This window comes from Ammospiza caudacuta, chromosome 9 (genome assembly GCF_027887145.1).
Source record: "Ammospiza caudacuta isolate bAmmCau1 chromosome 9, bAmmCau1.pri, whole genome shotgun sequence".
NCBI lineage: Eukaryota > Metazoa > Chordata > Aves > Passeriformes > Passerellidae > Ammospiza > Ammospiza caudacuta.
In genome coordinates this window covers 20,549,953-20,562,522 of record NC_080601.1, presented here as the reverse complement: position 1 = coordinate 20,562,522, position 12,570 = coordinate 20,549,953, and the positions used below count along the sequence as shown (strand labels likewise).

The following is a 12,570-nucleotide window of genomic DNA, read 5'->3' as shown; positions in this document are numbered from 1 at the left end:
GTGCTTGTGCAGCAATTGAGTTGTTTAGTTTTAGCTCCTTTGTGGAACACATTCCTTTAATTTATGTCTCGGGATCCCCAGTGAACATCCATGTGTGATCACAGATATTACATGGCTCTTCCACATCCTTTCTGCTTCCTCTTCTAATGAGCAGCTTTCCTTCTGATCCAGGATCTGTCACTGTGAAGGAGATGATGAGAGCCCTTTGATTACCCCCTGCCACTGTACGGGCAGTCTCCACTTTGTGCACCAGGCCTGCCTGCAGCAGTGGATCAAGAGCTCGGACACGCGGTGCTGTGAGCTGTGCAAGTATGAGTTCATCATGGAGACAAAGCTGAAGCCTTTGAGGAAGGTAGGCACAGCACCCACTTCCCCGAGAACATGCTTTATCCACTCTGGAACAGGCTGTGCCCACGAGCCTGCAGCACCCACCATGTCTTTGTGAATGGTTTTGTAAGTAAGTCTGGTCAGTTTTGTATAGGTACAAAAGGATTTGAATTAACACTCACCCTGGCAAATTCAACATCACAGGAATCCAGCTCTGATAACAGCTCTTACAGCCCAGCAGCTTTCTGTCTGTATATGTGTGTGTATATATATATATATATATATATATATATATATGCAACAATCTGATTTTTTTCTTTAGATTTTAGAGCACAAAATTCTACAGTCAGCAGGTTTTTTTTTTTTAATGGAGCACTTTCTATTACTGTTAGCTGCTTTAGTTTGTGGCTCTAAGATCCACATGGCTTTTAAGTTCACTTCAAAAGATGAGGGTTTCACATTAAATTTACTTTCAATCACACTTCTTGGATGTAATTTAGTTAAAATTTGTAGCTTTCCTTTTCTTTTTAAAGGATCAAGCTTAGTGAGGATAATACATTGGCAGTAGAAGGTGGTTCCCTGTTAGATGTGTTTTCATTTTTACCTTTTCTTAGGCTGTGAAGGACTAGAACCTGTATTTTTGTTTAATAGATAAGTATCTATTAAGCAAAATCTGGTGATTTAATGTATAGGTGCTTCTATCCTCAGTTTGTTCTCCCACATCCTCTGAGCTTCCAATGTCATTTGTCCTGACATCAGGATTTTGAGATGGAAGTCACTGATATTCTTAGCACAGACAAATCTTGCCATGTCTACCAAAGTGGAAGAGGTTAATAATGATAACCTCAGTCTGGAACTAGAATAAATGAGAAACATTAAATTCAGTTATGATGAGCCTAAATCATGTAGGGTGAGAAGTTTGGACTGCAGGTATCCAAAAACTATTATGAGAACTTGTCCAAATCCTAGAAGCGTCTTCTAACAGAAAATAGAGCAGATTTCAAACACTTCTTATTTTTTTAGAGACGTGTACTGTCTGCAAAGTGTAGAGCTTAGCATGTCCAGTGGATGGGATGTCCTTTGCTTATGACTGTGGTGGATCATTGCCTACTAAAAATGCGGATTTTGGCTTCATAGCCCCTTGGCACAGAGTGTAGTTGTTTCTGAGCTGCAGAATTGGTCATCATAAGGTCTGTTGTCTGCACAGCCAATACCCTGCACAACCCAACCATAGGACAGGAAAGAAATTATTCCAGAGAATCCAAAGAAGAGTTGCTATAGTTGTCAGTTGACTGCTGGTTTTTTTCTGTGCTCCCTCTGCCTGAAGTGGGTGGTGAACATTTTCTGAATATTTGTGCCCTGTGGAAAAAAAAAGATGTTGTGCACCTTCAAAAATGAGTCACTCAACATCATTAGTTATATCTGAACAGGTCATCTGTGGGAAGCAGACAAGTTGCCAGAAGGCAGGAATAGAGCCATAAATAGAAGGATTTTGCCTCTCAAATACATATAGAGTCCTTTTAGGGGTTCAGCTGCAACAAAGAGATAAGATGCCTCTGTATCTTCAACTCAGCCCTTATGGTAGCCTTTCAGTCAGGAGAAAACAGCCTGGAACTGTAAGCATGATCAGGATGGAACAAATAATAGGGCTTCTCTTTGTCTATAGGGTAGGAATGGAATTAAACTTCCTTGGCATCTTAAGGTTGTATTGCAGCATTGGGCTGTTCAAACACTAAGTTACTAAGGGAAGACAGTGAGAACAAAATGTGTCATGGCTCAAATGAAGATGAGGGCAGACAAAAGAGAGATGCCTAATTTGAAAATTTCGATGAAAAAAAAAAGACATTAAATTTTCCCCTGGGCTTTTTTTTTTCTTGTTTGTTTTAACAACACTTGAAAAGTCCAGAACTGCTGACTATTTTAAGTGGGAACTGGCACATGCTGTGTCATCAGAATAATGCAGCGGGGACCTACAGATTTGAGTTTCCTCTCTGGGCTAGTGTGCAATTTGCAGAATATTTTCTGTTTTGCTTTGCAGTCATCTCTCTTGAAGCAGTGAGGTGGTGCAAGCTGGTTTTGAGATTGTGGAGCCAGCAGTTCACAGGAGGTATTGTCCAGCAGAGGAGCCCAAGCTGTGGAACAGAAAGGAGAACTGTAAATTAGTCAAAGCACAGGTCCTCCTAGCTCTGTAAAAGCATTTGCAAATAGATTTAACATGGTTGCTTTTTGGCAAAATAATTTGATTAATTTGTACTTCTATCAAAGGCAACACCTTTTTATAGAAGCAAAAGCAATTTTCTGTTTAAAATACAACATGCAAAGGGAATGTTTTGTCCAATCTTTTTCTAAAATGACTGGAAAATATAGCTTTCTAGTACAACAACTCTAGCATGTAATTCCTGGAAGTACTCAATTATTTTGCCGTGATGAGGTTGGATGCCCACATAACTGGAAATGTGGCTTGGGCTGGACAGAGAGATGTGTCTATTGGCAGCACAGAGATGATCACAAAGTCTCTGTCTCATGTTTCAACCATTCTCATTTTTGTGGCAATGGAAGCAATAATTCAACATAATGGATGATTTCAATCATACCATTCAGTTCATCCTGACCCCCTTCCACATTATGCTTCCTTTTTGAAGTCCTCTTTTTCTGCAAATTATTCTACAAGACATCAGATGCACCTTTTTATGCATGAGATGTTTATATGTCCCAGCATGTATTTTGTAAAAGTATGAGAAAAGCCTGTCATAACTCTCTTCTGAGCAGATATGCTGAGGGATGTGTGTCCCGCATGCAAAAACTTTCATCATATACATAGGCAAAATTACAGAAAAGAAATTAAAACACAGCTTCTGGGTGTCCCAGGTATGTCTGGCATATTAGAAGCATCTATAATAATTGTCTGGTTTCCTTGTGTCTTTCTGAAAGTACATTGGCCTGATTTTGTGGTTTTGTTTTGGGCTATATAAGCATTGTTGATAGATGCAGAACTCGGGATTTAATTTGCTGCATCCTCTCACTTAGAAAACCTCTCACTCCCATTCTGTATATTCTATGGGCATATGTATTGAGGTGCACTTGAAACACTGAAAATAAAGTGTGTCACTGCTATAAGTGGTGTTAAATACAAGTGAAGATTGAATGAAACCCCCAGAGGAGGAGGTGAGAACTGAACAGCCATGGGACTCTGAGAGCTCACCCTGAGGTGTCTTTACACACCCTGAATCCTGTGCCACTTCCATTGTTCTGTTGAATGCCTCCCTGAGCAAGGGTACCACTCCCACTGGAGATGCTCAGCTCAGCTGGGGGTACCCAGGAAGGAGCAGCGCTGCTCGGGGCCCTGTGTGGCTAAGCAGGGTGTGATGGCATTGTGCTGAGGCACAGGGTGGGAGCTGAGCACTGAGTCCCCTCTGGCACCAGGATGGCTCCTGTCACAGCAGGGTGAGCTGCCAGCCCTCACACACGTGCTGTGACCAAAGCAATGATGCCATCTGACTTTCACAATCCCTGTTAGGAGGAAACTGGTCTCCTGCCTGGTTTTTGTTCTCATCAACGTTCTCTTTTCATACTCTCTAGTAACTACAATAAACTCCTAATCTCTTGCTCTGTTTCCTGGTTTCTTGCCAGTGGGAGAAGCTGCAGATGACAGCCAGCGAGAGGAGGAAGATCATGTGCTCTGTAACATTCCATATCATTGCCATCACCTGCGTTGTGTGGTCTCTCTATGTCCTGATAGACAGGACTGCTGAAGAGATTAAACAGGGACAAACTACCGGTATGTTACTTGCTTATCTTCCCACTTATTCTCTTGGAATAATTCTTTATCCTGATTGCAGAGAGGATGTGGAACTTAAGTGTTAAACTTAAACCAGTCAGCTTTACCCTGGTGTTGGTTTGGTTTAAAAGCAGAGTTCTAAAATTATTTAGCTAAATCAGTAAATTAACCAGTGAATTAATCCATGGGTACTTTTAAAATCTGTTTCAGGTCAATTTAGTTAGCAGTTGTGAAATGCATGGATATGAGAGCTAAGCCACTGTAGCCAGACACAAAGTAGCACTGCCTCAGCAAATTTAGGTCTAAATTTGCAGATAAGGATATAAGCATTTGTTTGCTGCTATGGCTACCTTTAAACTGGGCAAAACTGGAACAGTTTTAAAAAAGAGAAGAAGTAAGAGGAACCTAAATTCAAATCTTTGAGGTAAATCAACAGGGTTTTCTTTCTGCCCAGTCATCTGTGGGGTGGGTTAGTCATCAGCGAGAGCCATGTTAGGCTGGGAAAACTTTCATGAATGATTGCACTTGAAGCAGAAGAAATTCAAGTTGAGTATTAGGACTCCAATTTGCACAAATGAGATAAGATGCTTGCAATCTTATCAAGGGCTGCCACCCCAGTGCACAGGTACCTTAGAAGGTTTTCTTTAGTATGCCAGTACAGGTTTGTCTTCAGTCAGGAAACATGCCAAGCTGAAATGTGTTTACTCAGGTATGCTGGGCTGCAGATTTGCACCTGTCACAAAACTATTCCTCAGGCAGCTGAGCCTGAAGGTGGGGTAGAATGGATGGAAGCTGTTGGAAGGCAAGTGGTCCTTGCTTACAGAGCACTGCATGCCAACTAGACATGCAGGTGGAAATTGTTCTGCTGGGGATTGAACAGTGTCCTTTGGGGAGGTGGTTGAGCACTGATAAACCTGTAAATCCACAGAGTTGTTACAGTCTCTTCAAAGCAGAATCACTTGAAATTAAAAAGTTATCCTCTCATTTCTCATTTAAGCTATAGCTGCATTGTTCACGACTTCAGTCAGGAAGCTGCTTTCAGTGAAATCTCTTAGTTTCTGTTCCATCCAACCCCATTTCTTCCATGAGCAGTGAACATTCTTGGCCTTTCAAAAGTGTAAGGCTTCCATATGATAATGAAAAGGATATGTTTTCAAAGGTTATTTTTTCCTGTAAATATATTAGATGAACATAACTAGGAGGAATGTTGTGAATATTTGGTCCATATTATAGTGCTTTCTTTTCTCCTTTCATTTGGATTCTAAATCCAGGGAGTGCTGTAATGAGCTGAGGGGTGCAGGAAGTGTGTGTGGATATATATTCATGTCCACACAGGGGCAAGCATGTGCTGTCGCTGCCTACAGACAGCATGAGACAGCTCATCTTTGAATGAGAGGGTCAGATATGAATCACAAGTGAGATTTCATCAGTAATAGAGCTGCAATGCCCTTTGTATTTTGGGACTAAAATATTTTAATTCTTCCCTCACTGCCATGCCTTTCCAAAACCACACCAGCCCTGTATCTTGGTTAAGATTTTGAAGAGTTGGAAAGATATGATTTTATTCTCTGAAAAACCTGATAATGATTGATTCAGCATAGTTTCATATCCATCTTGTGATGGCACTTATTTTAAAGAGGCTGGATGAATACAGGAGCTATGTAAGAATATGTATTAAATGAATAGTTTTTAATTTAAAAGTGGTTGATAGAAATGTAACAAGATCCCCTGTCTAAATGTTCAAGTTAGACAAATTTGGGCAAAGTGATGGTGATAGTTTTTAAGGGCAGAGGGTAAGCTTGGAATGCTTCAGCATCTCCAGCACTTGCAGTTTGTATCAGAGATGCTCAAGTTCAGATACAAGTTACTGAGTGTGATGCAGATAAAATTTTCCTCGTCTGCATAACAAACATGTCAAGCTATATGGTAACAATAATTCCTTTATATCTCCATGTGCTGTGTGATCACAGAGTGGAACAGATTTGTTGTGTCACTGGGTTGAATCTCTGCTATGAAGAGGAAACCATGCCATAGAATCCCTTTCATAACTGGATCCAGTCTTTGTTTAAAAACAAAGACTGGGTCCTTTGTGTAAAAGGACCTAAGTATATTAATGGTGGTTGCCTTGACTCTGTGATTGTACTGCATCAAGGCTCAAACACAGAAAATCACTTGTTTTGGTTTTTTCTCTGGTGGGGAAGAATGTGATACATGAAGCAGAAGTCTGTGTGTTTGACTTGAAGAAGAAAAAAAAAGCCAGACAGGAAAAATTGCAAAATAAGAATAGCTGGCATGACCCAAACTCTGTGACAGTTTCCTTACAGTACATTTTTGAAAGATCCAGTTTAGTCCAGCTTAAGAAAGTTTGGCTGTAGTAAATTAAGCTACTTACATAAAGTTTGGAAACCCAGCATGACCTCTATAAAAACACCCTCCTGGAGAGGTGATAGGATAATTTCCAGGACCTGCTGTTTGACTGGCAGTTTCTGAGATGAATTTAATTCTTCTTTTTATTTTTTTACTTCCAGGTATTCTAGAGTGGCCATTTTGGACTAAACTGGTAGTTGTGGCTATTGGTTTCACTGGAGGACTTCTGTTCATGTATGTACAATGCAAGGTGTACGTACAGCTGTGGAAGAGACTTAAAGCTTATAACCGAGTAATATATGTACAAAACTGTCCAGAAACTAGCAAAAAGAATATTTTTGAAAAACCTGCACTAATGGAGCCAAACTTTGAAAGTAAAGAAATGTTTGGAGTTCACCATTCAGACACAAACTCTTCACATTACACAGAGCCAGAAGACTGTGCTGCAGAAATCCTTCATGTCTGATTGCTAGCTGGAAGGGGTATTTCCATATGTCCTTGAAGATTTGAATATCATTGTTTACTGCAAACTGCTCTACCTTTTTAACATCAGCAAACAGCTGAGGGCTGGCGGATGAATTTTTTACATTTGTTTTTTTGTTGGAATTTTTAAAAATCCCTTAGGCATATCTGTCAACGTCATCATGGTTGCATACCTCTCAACATTTTGTGTCTCATACTGGCTGATCAAAGAGCCAGAGGATGAGGTATTCACAGGGTAGAATGAGCCTTGGGTTTGGTACCAAGGAAGCCGCTAGCGAGCTGTCACCAACTTCATGGAGTCTGTTACTTTAGAAGATGATTCTGAAGGGATTCTGGAGGATGTGTATTGTGGGGTTGGTTGGTTGGTCTGTTCTTTATGTGTGATGAAGGAGGTTGTCCCAGACAGTGAGAGAAATGAGAGGGAGTCTAATCTACCACTAACACTGCCACTAACATTGTGTCTCAAGCAGCAGGTGTAAAATTTTGCTTTACATATTGCGATGAGACTTACAAAGCATATAGCACTTTTAAAAATCTTTATTTTGTGATATGTATGTCAAATGAGAATGAAACTTGAAAGAATGTGTCATTTTTGAAACATTTCTTAATTCTTTACCCCATTTATTCTTCTGAAACATAAACCTCTTGCCTTATGAAAAAAAAAATTAAATTTCAGCCTGTGATTTCCCACACACGCCCACGTTATCTCACTAAACGTAACACTAAAAAATTCTGCCTATTTGGGATTACTCTGAGGAGCAATTTTCTTCAAAGGATATTGCACTTGTGACTTGTGTATGAGGAGTAGTGGATGTGTACAATGTTTGGTTTCAGTGGTTTCAGTGTTCTGTTTTGGGGATTGGTTTTGATTTTTTTTTTCCCCAACAGGTCAGACCATCAACATACCTGCTCATATATACCTGAAGTAGCTTTCATTCCAAACCATTGGCAAAGGGTTTGTTGCTATATTGATATTGATAAAAATGTGAACTGTTACAGAAAAAAGGAAACTTAATCAATACAGCTGAAACTGGTTTTCTTTCTTTAATGCTGTGTCATGTGTGAATTACCCAAGAATTTGATGTTGTCAGAGGAGATGCTGACATACAAGTCTAGGAAGTAAATATCACATTAAGTGGATAAATTTAGAAATACCTGCTTGATGTGATGCACTGTGTGGTCAGAGAATAGTATATATCTGTGCTTTTGCATTTGGGACTGGCTTTTTAATCAGTCAGCTTTCATGCAAAGAGAGGGACAGCTTTAAAATCTGTTTGCAAGGCTTTTAGTTGCCCAAAGCCTGGGGTGTCTGCAGTTGATTTGTTTGTCTAGTCTGTTTCACTGCACCACTGTCCAGCTTTAAGCCCTCATTTAACCAAAGTCTCAGTGTGACTAGAGCAGAAACAAAGCCCCATGAAAAGTCAGCACATGAGGCCTCTGCATTTGAAAGCTGACTTTCCCTACTTGAGCCCTGTCTACATCTCTGTCAAGTCAATGATGATAATATGGCTGGTTTTAGTAGGAGTTGCCTGGACTTCTCAGGTAAAAGTTTCTGTTTACTTGTTGAGATAGTGAACTAAATTCTTAGCTCTAGTTCAAGTTTCACTTAGTATTTTTTGAAGTACAACTTTGGGTACATTTTTTCATAGTAAAAGCAGCTGCTTTAAGACTTCTTAAAATATAACAGTAAGAGATCAGGGATTTTTTCCTTAAAATGTAGTATTAATTTATTTCTAAATCAATATTTTAATAGAAGGCAGAGAAGGGACTCTGGTAAGAGAACACTCATCCCAGTAGTTTCTAGAAGCTGTTAGAGGAAAAGCACATGTGCCTCTGTCACTTCATGCTTGAAGCTTACTGTCTGTGATCTCCATGAACAACATGGTACCTTGTTCTTGAGATGTGTTAAAACATCCAGACCTCTGGGCAGTCCTGGTAAAGCTGCACTGGCATGGATTTGTGTACTGTACTAGCTGTCAGGATGTCCCACGTTTAAGTGGTACAGGCAGACAAACCCTGCATACCCTGCTAGTATCAGGGCAGTCTTTGTGACCATACACATGCAGAGTTTGTTGCCTGTGCCTGCCATAATTCAAAGTGCAATTACTCAAGACCTTTCCTGAACTCTACTGTGGGTAATCCTCTTCTATTTTGAGAACCCAGATAATACACTGTCTCGTTTTGTTTTCTGTTCTGTTCTGTGAAAGATTCACTAGATAAACTCATGTGGGTTAAGTATCTGGTCTTGCACACCTTCATGATGTCCTTCAGAAATGCCCAGGTGCACAGGCCTGCCTGTCTGTGAGACGCTCACGTTACAGCTGCGAGAGGCACAGGCTCAGCTGCCGAGCGATGCTGTGCGTGTGCTCACCCTGTGTGCGGCCGGCGGAGAAAGGAAGATGGACAAGTCCTGGATGAAACCTGGCTGTTCCCAGCTCACCTGAGCAGCTCTGCTGTGAGCAGTATTCTGGCATGGCTGATACAATGAAGATGGACAAGTCCTGGATGAAACGTGGCTGTTCCCAGCTCACCTAAGCAGCTCTGGTGTGAGCAATGTTCTGACATGGCCGATTCAGCCCACCACAACTTGCTGGTTCTGCTTCAGCCACTGCTGTACATGAAATGTTTCTAGGTGAAACATTGCAAAATCTCATTAAGTGTTTTGGAAGCTGCATGTGGAGTGTGCCAGGTATTGTTCAGTGTATTCAGGGTACTGAAGGTTTTTGCTGTGCCCCTGAGTATCTCAACTTGTGAAGAAAAATCATCTCCAGCAAAATCACTTGGGGAAAAATACTTGTGAATGAAAATGTTTTAGCCAGTGTTGCTGCTAACAATTCCCTCTCCCAACAGATCTTTTTGGAATGAAAATTAAGACAAATTATTTAAACTCTTTATACGGCTTAGGAATGCTCATACCAGGAAAGACTGCAGAAGAGATCCATCTGTTGGGAGTTTCATTTATGCTGGTGACACTTCTCATGTTGATTCTTCCTTGGTGTTAATGTTGGGCTTCTGGAGATGCAGTTCTCTGCTTCTGCATGGTGCCATGAAATGTTTGAGAAGGCTGAATGGTGCTTTTTTCTTCTTTCTCCTCAAGAAAATGCTATTGACTTTTTTCAGCTTCCAGCTGTGAGGCACTGATGCCAGCTTAGGTGAGCTCTGCCCTTTGCATTCAGATGTCAGTAAGGGGAACAATCACCCCCTGTTAGATCAGGCTTTCCAGTACTTCCTTCTGGCAGCTTTTGAAATGACTGAAATAGAAGCCTGGTCCTTGTACCTTGGCCAAAGTTAGCTTGGGTTACTGTGAGACTTTCCTGAGACCAGAACTTAAGTAGGAGGGAGCAGAGGCTTAATGCCATGTACTATAGTCCCTTCCCTAGGTTGCCAGAGCCTGTGCTGATATGTTCAATGCCCCAGATAACTGACCCCATTCTATTGACAGCACTCCTGTCCAAAAAGACACCATCTGGGCCAAGGAAATTCCCCTGCTGTGTCACATTTGAATCTGCCAGGTCATGAGCTTGCATGATGTTAGAAATACAGGTGTGTGCTGCAGAAGGTTGATCCTGTGTAAGAGCTGATGAGATACTAAATTCCTGTGGATTCTCAGGACTTTTTTCAACTGTAAGCCTGTGTTTTGGGAGTGAGGGTGGTGTTTAAAATGTGCTCTGAAGAGATGGCCAGACCCTGGGACAGCTCCCTCTGGTTGAGTGTCACTGAGATTGGCTTTGCTTCAGCAAGGAGGCATTCAGTGAAGACTGAATGAGCCTGTGAAGGGTTAGAGAAGAGCTGGGCCTCTATGCTCTACCTGGGAGTTGCTGGCAAGCAGTCATAACTCTGTTCAAGCCAAGCCTCTGTACTGATAGAGCACGAGGCCCGCTTGGTGCTGTAAGGAGGGGGGCTGCTTGGCCTGCCACTCCATGGTGGGAAACCTTGGAAGTGATGCATGGATGTCACCGTGCACAGGAGCTGGTTGCTTCTGCCCTGTGTGTGGCAGAATGTGTATCTATTGCAAAGTAGGAACCAGGTCCACATTTCTCCTAAAGCTGATGTGTGTTAAGATACAGATTTCTGGTGTGGTCTGCTCTGGAGACTGGCCAGCAATGAAAGGGGGGAGGTCAGTGACTCTGGGTCGGGTCCCTCTCAGATATGGGTCAAAAAGGGTAAATACAAAAGCAAGGATATTGCTGGCTGGATTTCCTTAGTGTTGTATTAGATACACTAAGAAAATTTCTAAGTGGGACCTTTTATTTTGTGATTATTTTTTAGTTTTGAGATATTGCGGTGTCTGTAAATTCCAATGAAGTACTGAAAGCACTTGTCTTTGTATAGAAGATAACTGTTAAAAAAATTGCAGCTAATCTTGTATTTAGGTAAAACATTTGTAGATAGGTGATTGTATAATGTTGAAGAACTTTACACTGGCATGTGTTGTATAACGTTTATACAAGACACTTCATACTTCTGCAGAATTTTTTAGTTATTAAATTTCTAGTAACTTAATGTATAGTTTTGTATCCTTTCATGTATGTTCATTTTCTCAGTATTACTACTTGCAGAATTATTTTTAGTTTCTTAAACTGTAATTGGTTATTTGTGTGTGATACACAGGGTTATTGACTGCAGCAATAAAGTGTTTCTATAAAAAAAAAGAAAAACCCAAACCCCTTATAGTATCCATTTTTTTTGAACAAGCATGGAGAGAAAAATTGAGTAAGATGATGTTCAAAACACAGAACTTGATGGCTCTTCAGTGTAGCAGACAAGTGCAGATTTGATGACAAAATGATCCCTAATGATAAAGGTATTGTAACCATTGGAATAATTGGGCAATTCCTTCGATGCAGGTGCTTTGACCTCAAGTACAGGAATCATGGGAAGAAGTTTCTGGCTTCTGCCATGGAGGTGGGGAGAGAAGATTTCCATGGGCCTTAAAATCTGACCTTCTGGAATCAACACTGCATGGGGCATCAAATGCTTCATATCTGAAGTCAGCATTTTTCACATGCAGCTATGTAGAGGTGCAGAGCAGAAGATGCTCATTGCTATGATTTTCCTCTAGGAAGAATATTAATTTTGTGCACAGAAGAGGAAATCTTTAGCGGTTTCACTAGAATACATTTCTAGCACCAGTAGGTCAAGGAGACAGCACGGCTGTGAGAGAGCTTGCTACAAAGGCATACACACCAAAGAGCAAAGACCTGGAACAGACACAAGGGGGCTCAAAGAAAAGCTTTTCATTTTCTTTTAGGTAAGGAAGGGAAGGAAATCTTAAATATGCAACCCTGAAGAGGTGTCTTCCATGCAAAACAAAAGTCTCCGTCCTACATTCCCTTAGTAAAGAAAGTCTGGCTGTAGTAAATTAAGCTACTTACATAAAGTTTGGAAATCCAGCAAGACCTCTATACAAAAATACCCTCTTGGAGAGGTGGTAGAATAATTTCCAGGGCCTGCTGTTTGACTGGCAGTCTCTGAGATGAAAAGTTGATAAATGGTTTAAGGAACAGAGCCCACAAAGCCATCTGGCTGCCAGTTAAAAAGTGTTCCTTGTCTTGGGCTCAGGCATCTCAAGTTAATTATAAATTAACTTACTTCCTCTTGTAAACTGTATTTTC

The 12,570-nt window shown here is 40.9% G+C and overlaps 1 protein-coding gene across 2 annotated transcripts in view; it reads left to right on the top strand.

The window, feature by feature from the left end:
* MARCHF8 (membrane associated ring-CH-type finger 8) overlaps nt 1–11,573 on the top strand; it is an 88,119-nt gene extending 76,546 nt beyond the window's left edge. For both annotated transcript variants that reach the window (XM_058810407.1, XM_058810405.1), the window contains 3 exons: nt 172–352; nt 3,958–4,105; nt 6,634–11,573. In XM_058810407.1, coding sequence (XP_058666390.1) covers nt 172–352; nt 3,958–4,105; nt 6,634–6,938 — 634 coding nt within the window. In that variant the 3' untranslated portion in view covers nt 6,939–11,573. The remainder of the gene's footprint in view (nt 1–171; nt 353–3,957; nt 4,106–6,633) is intronic.
* Nucleotides 11,574–12,570: the final 997 nt, after the last annotated feature.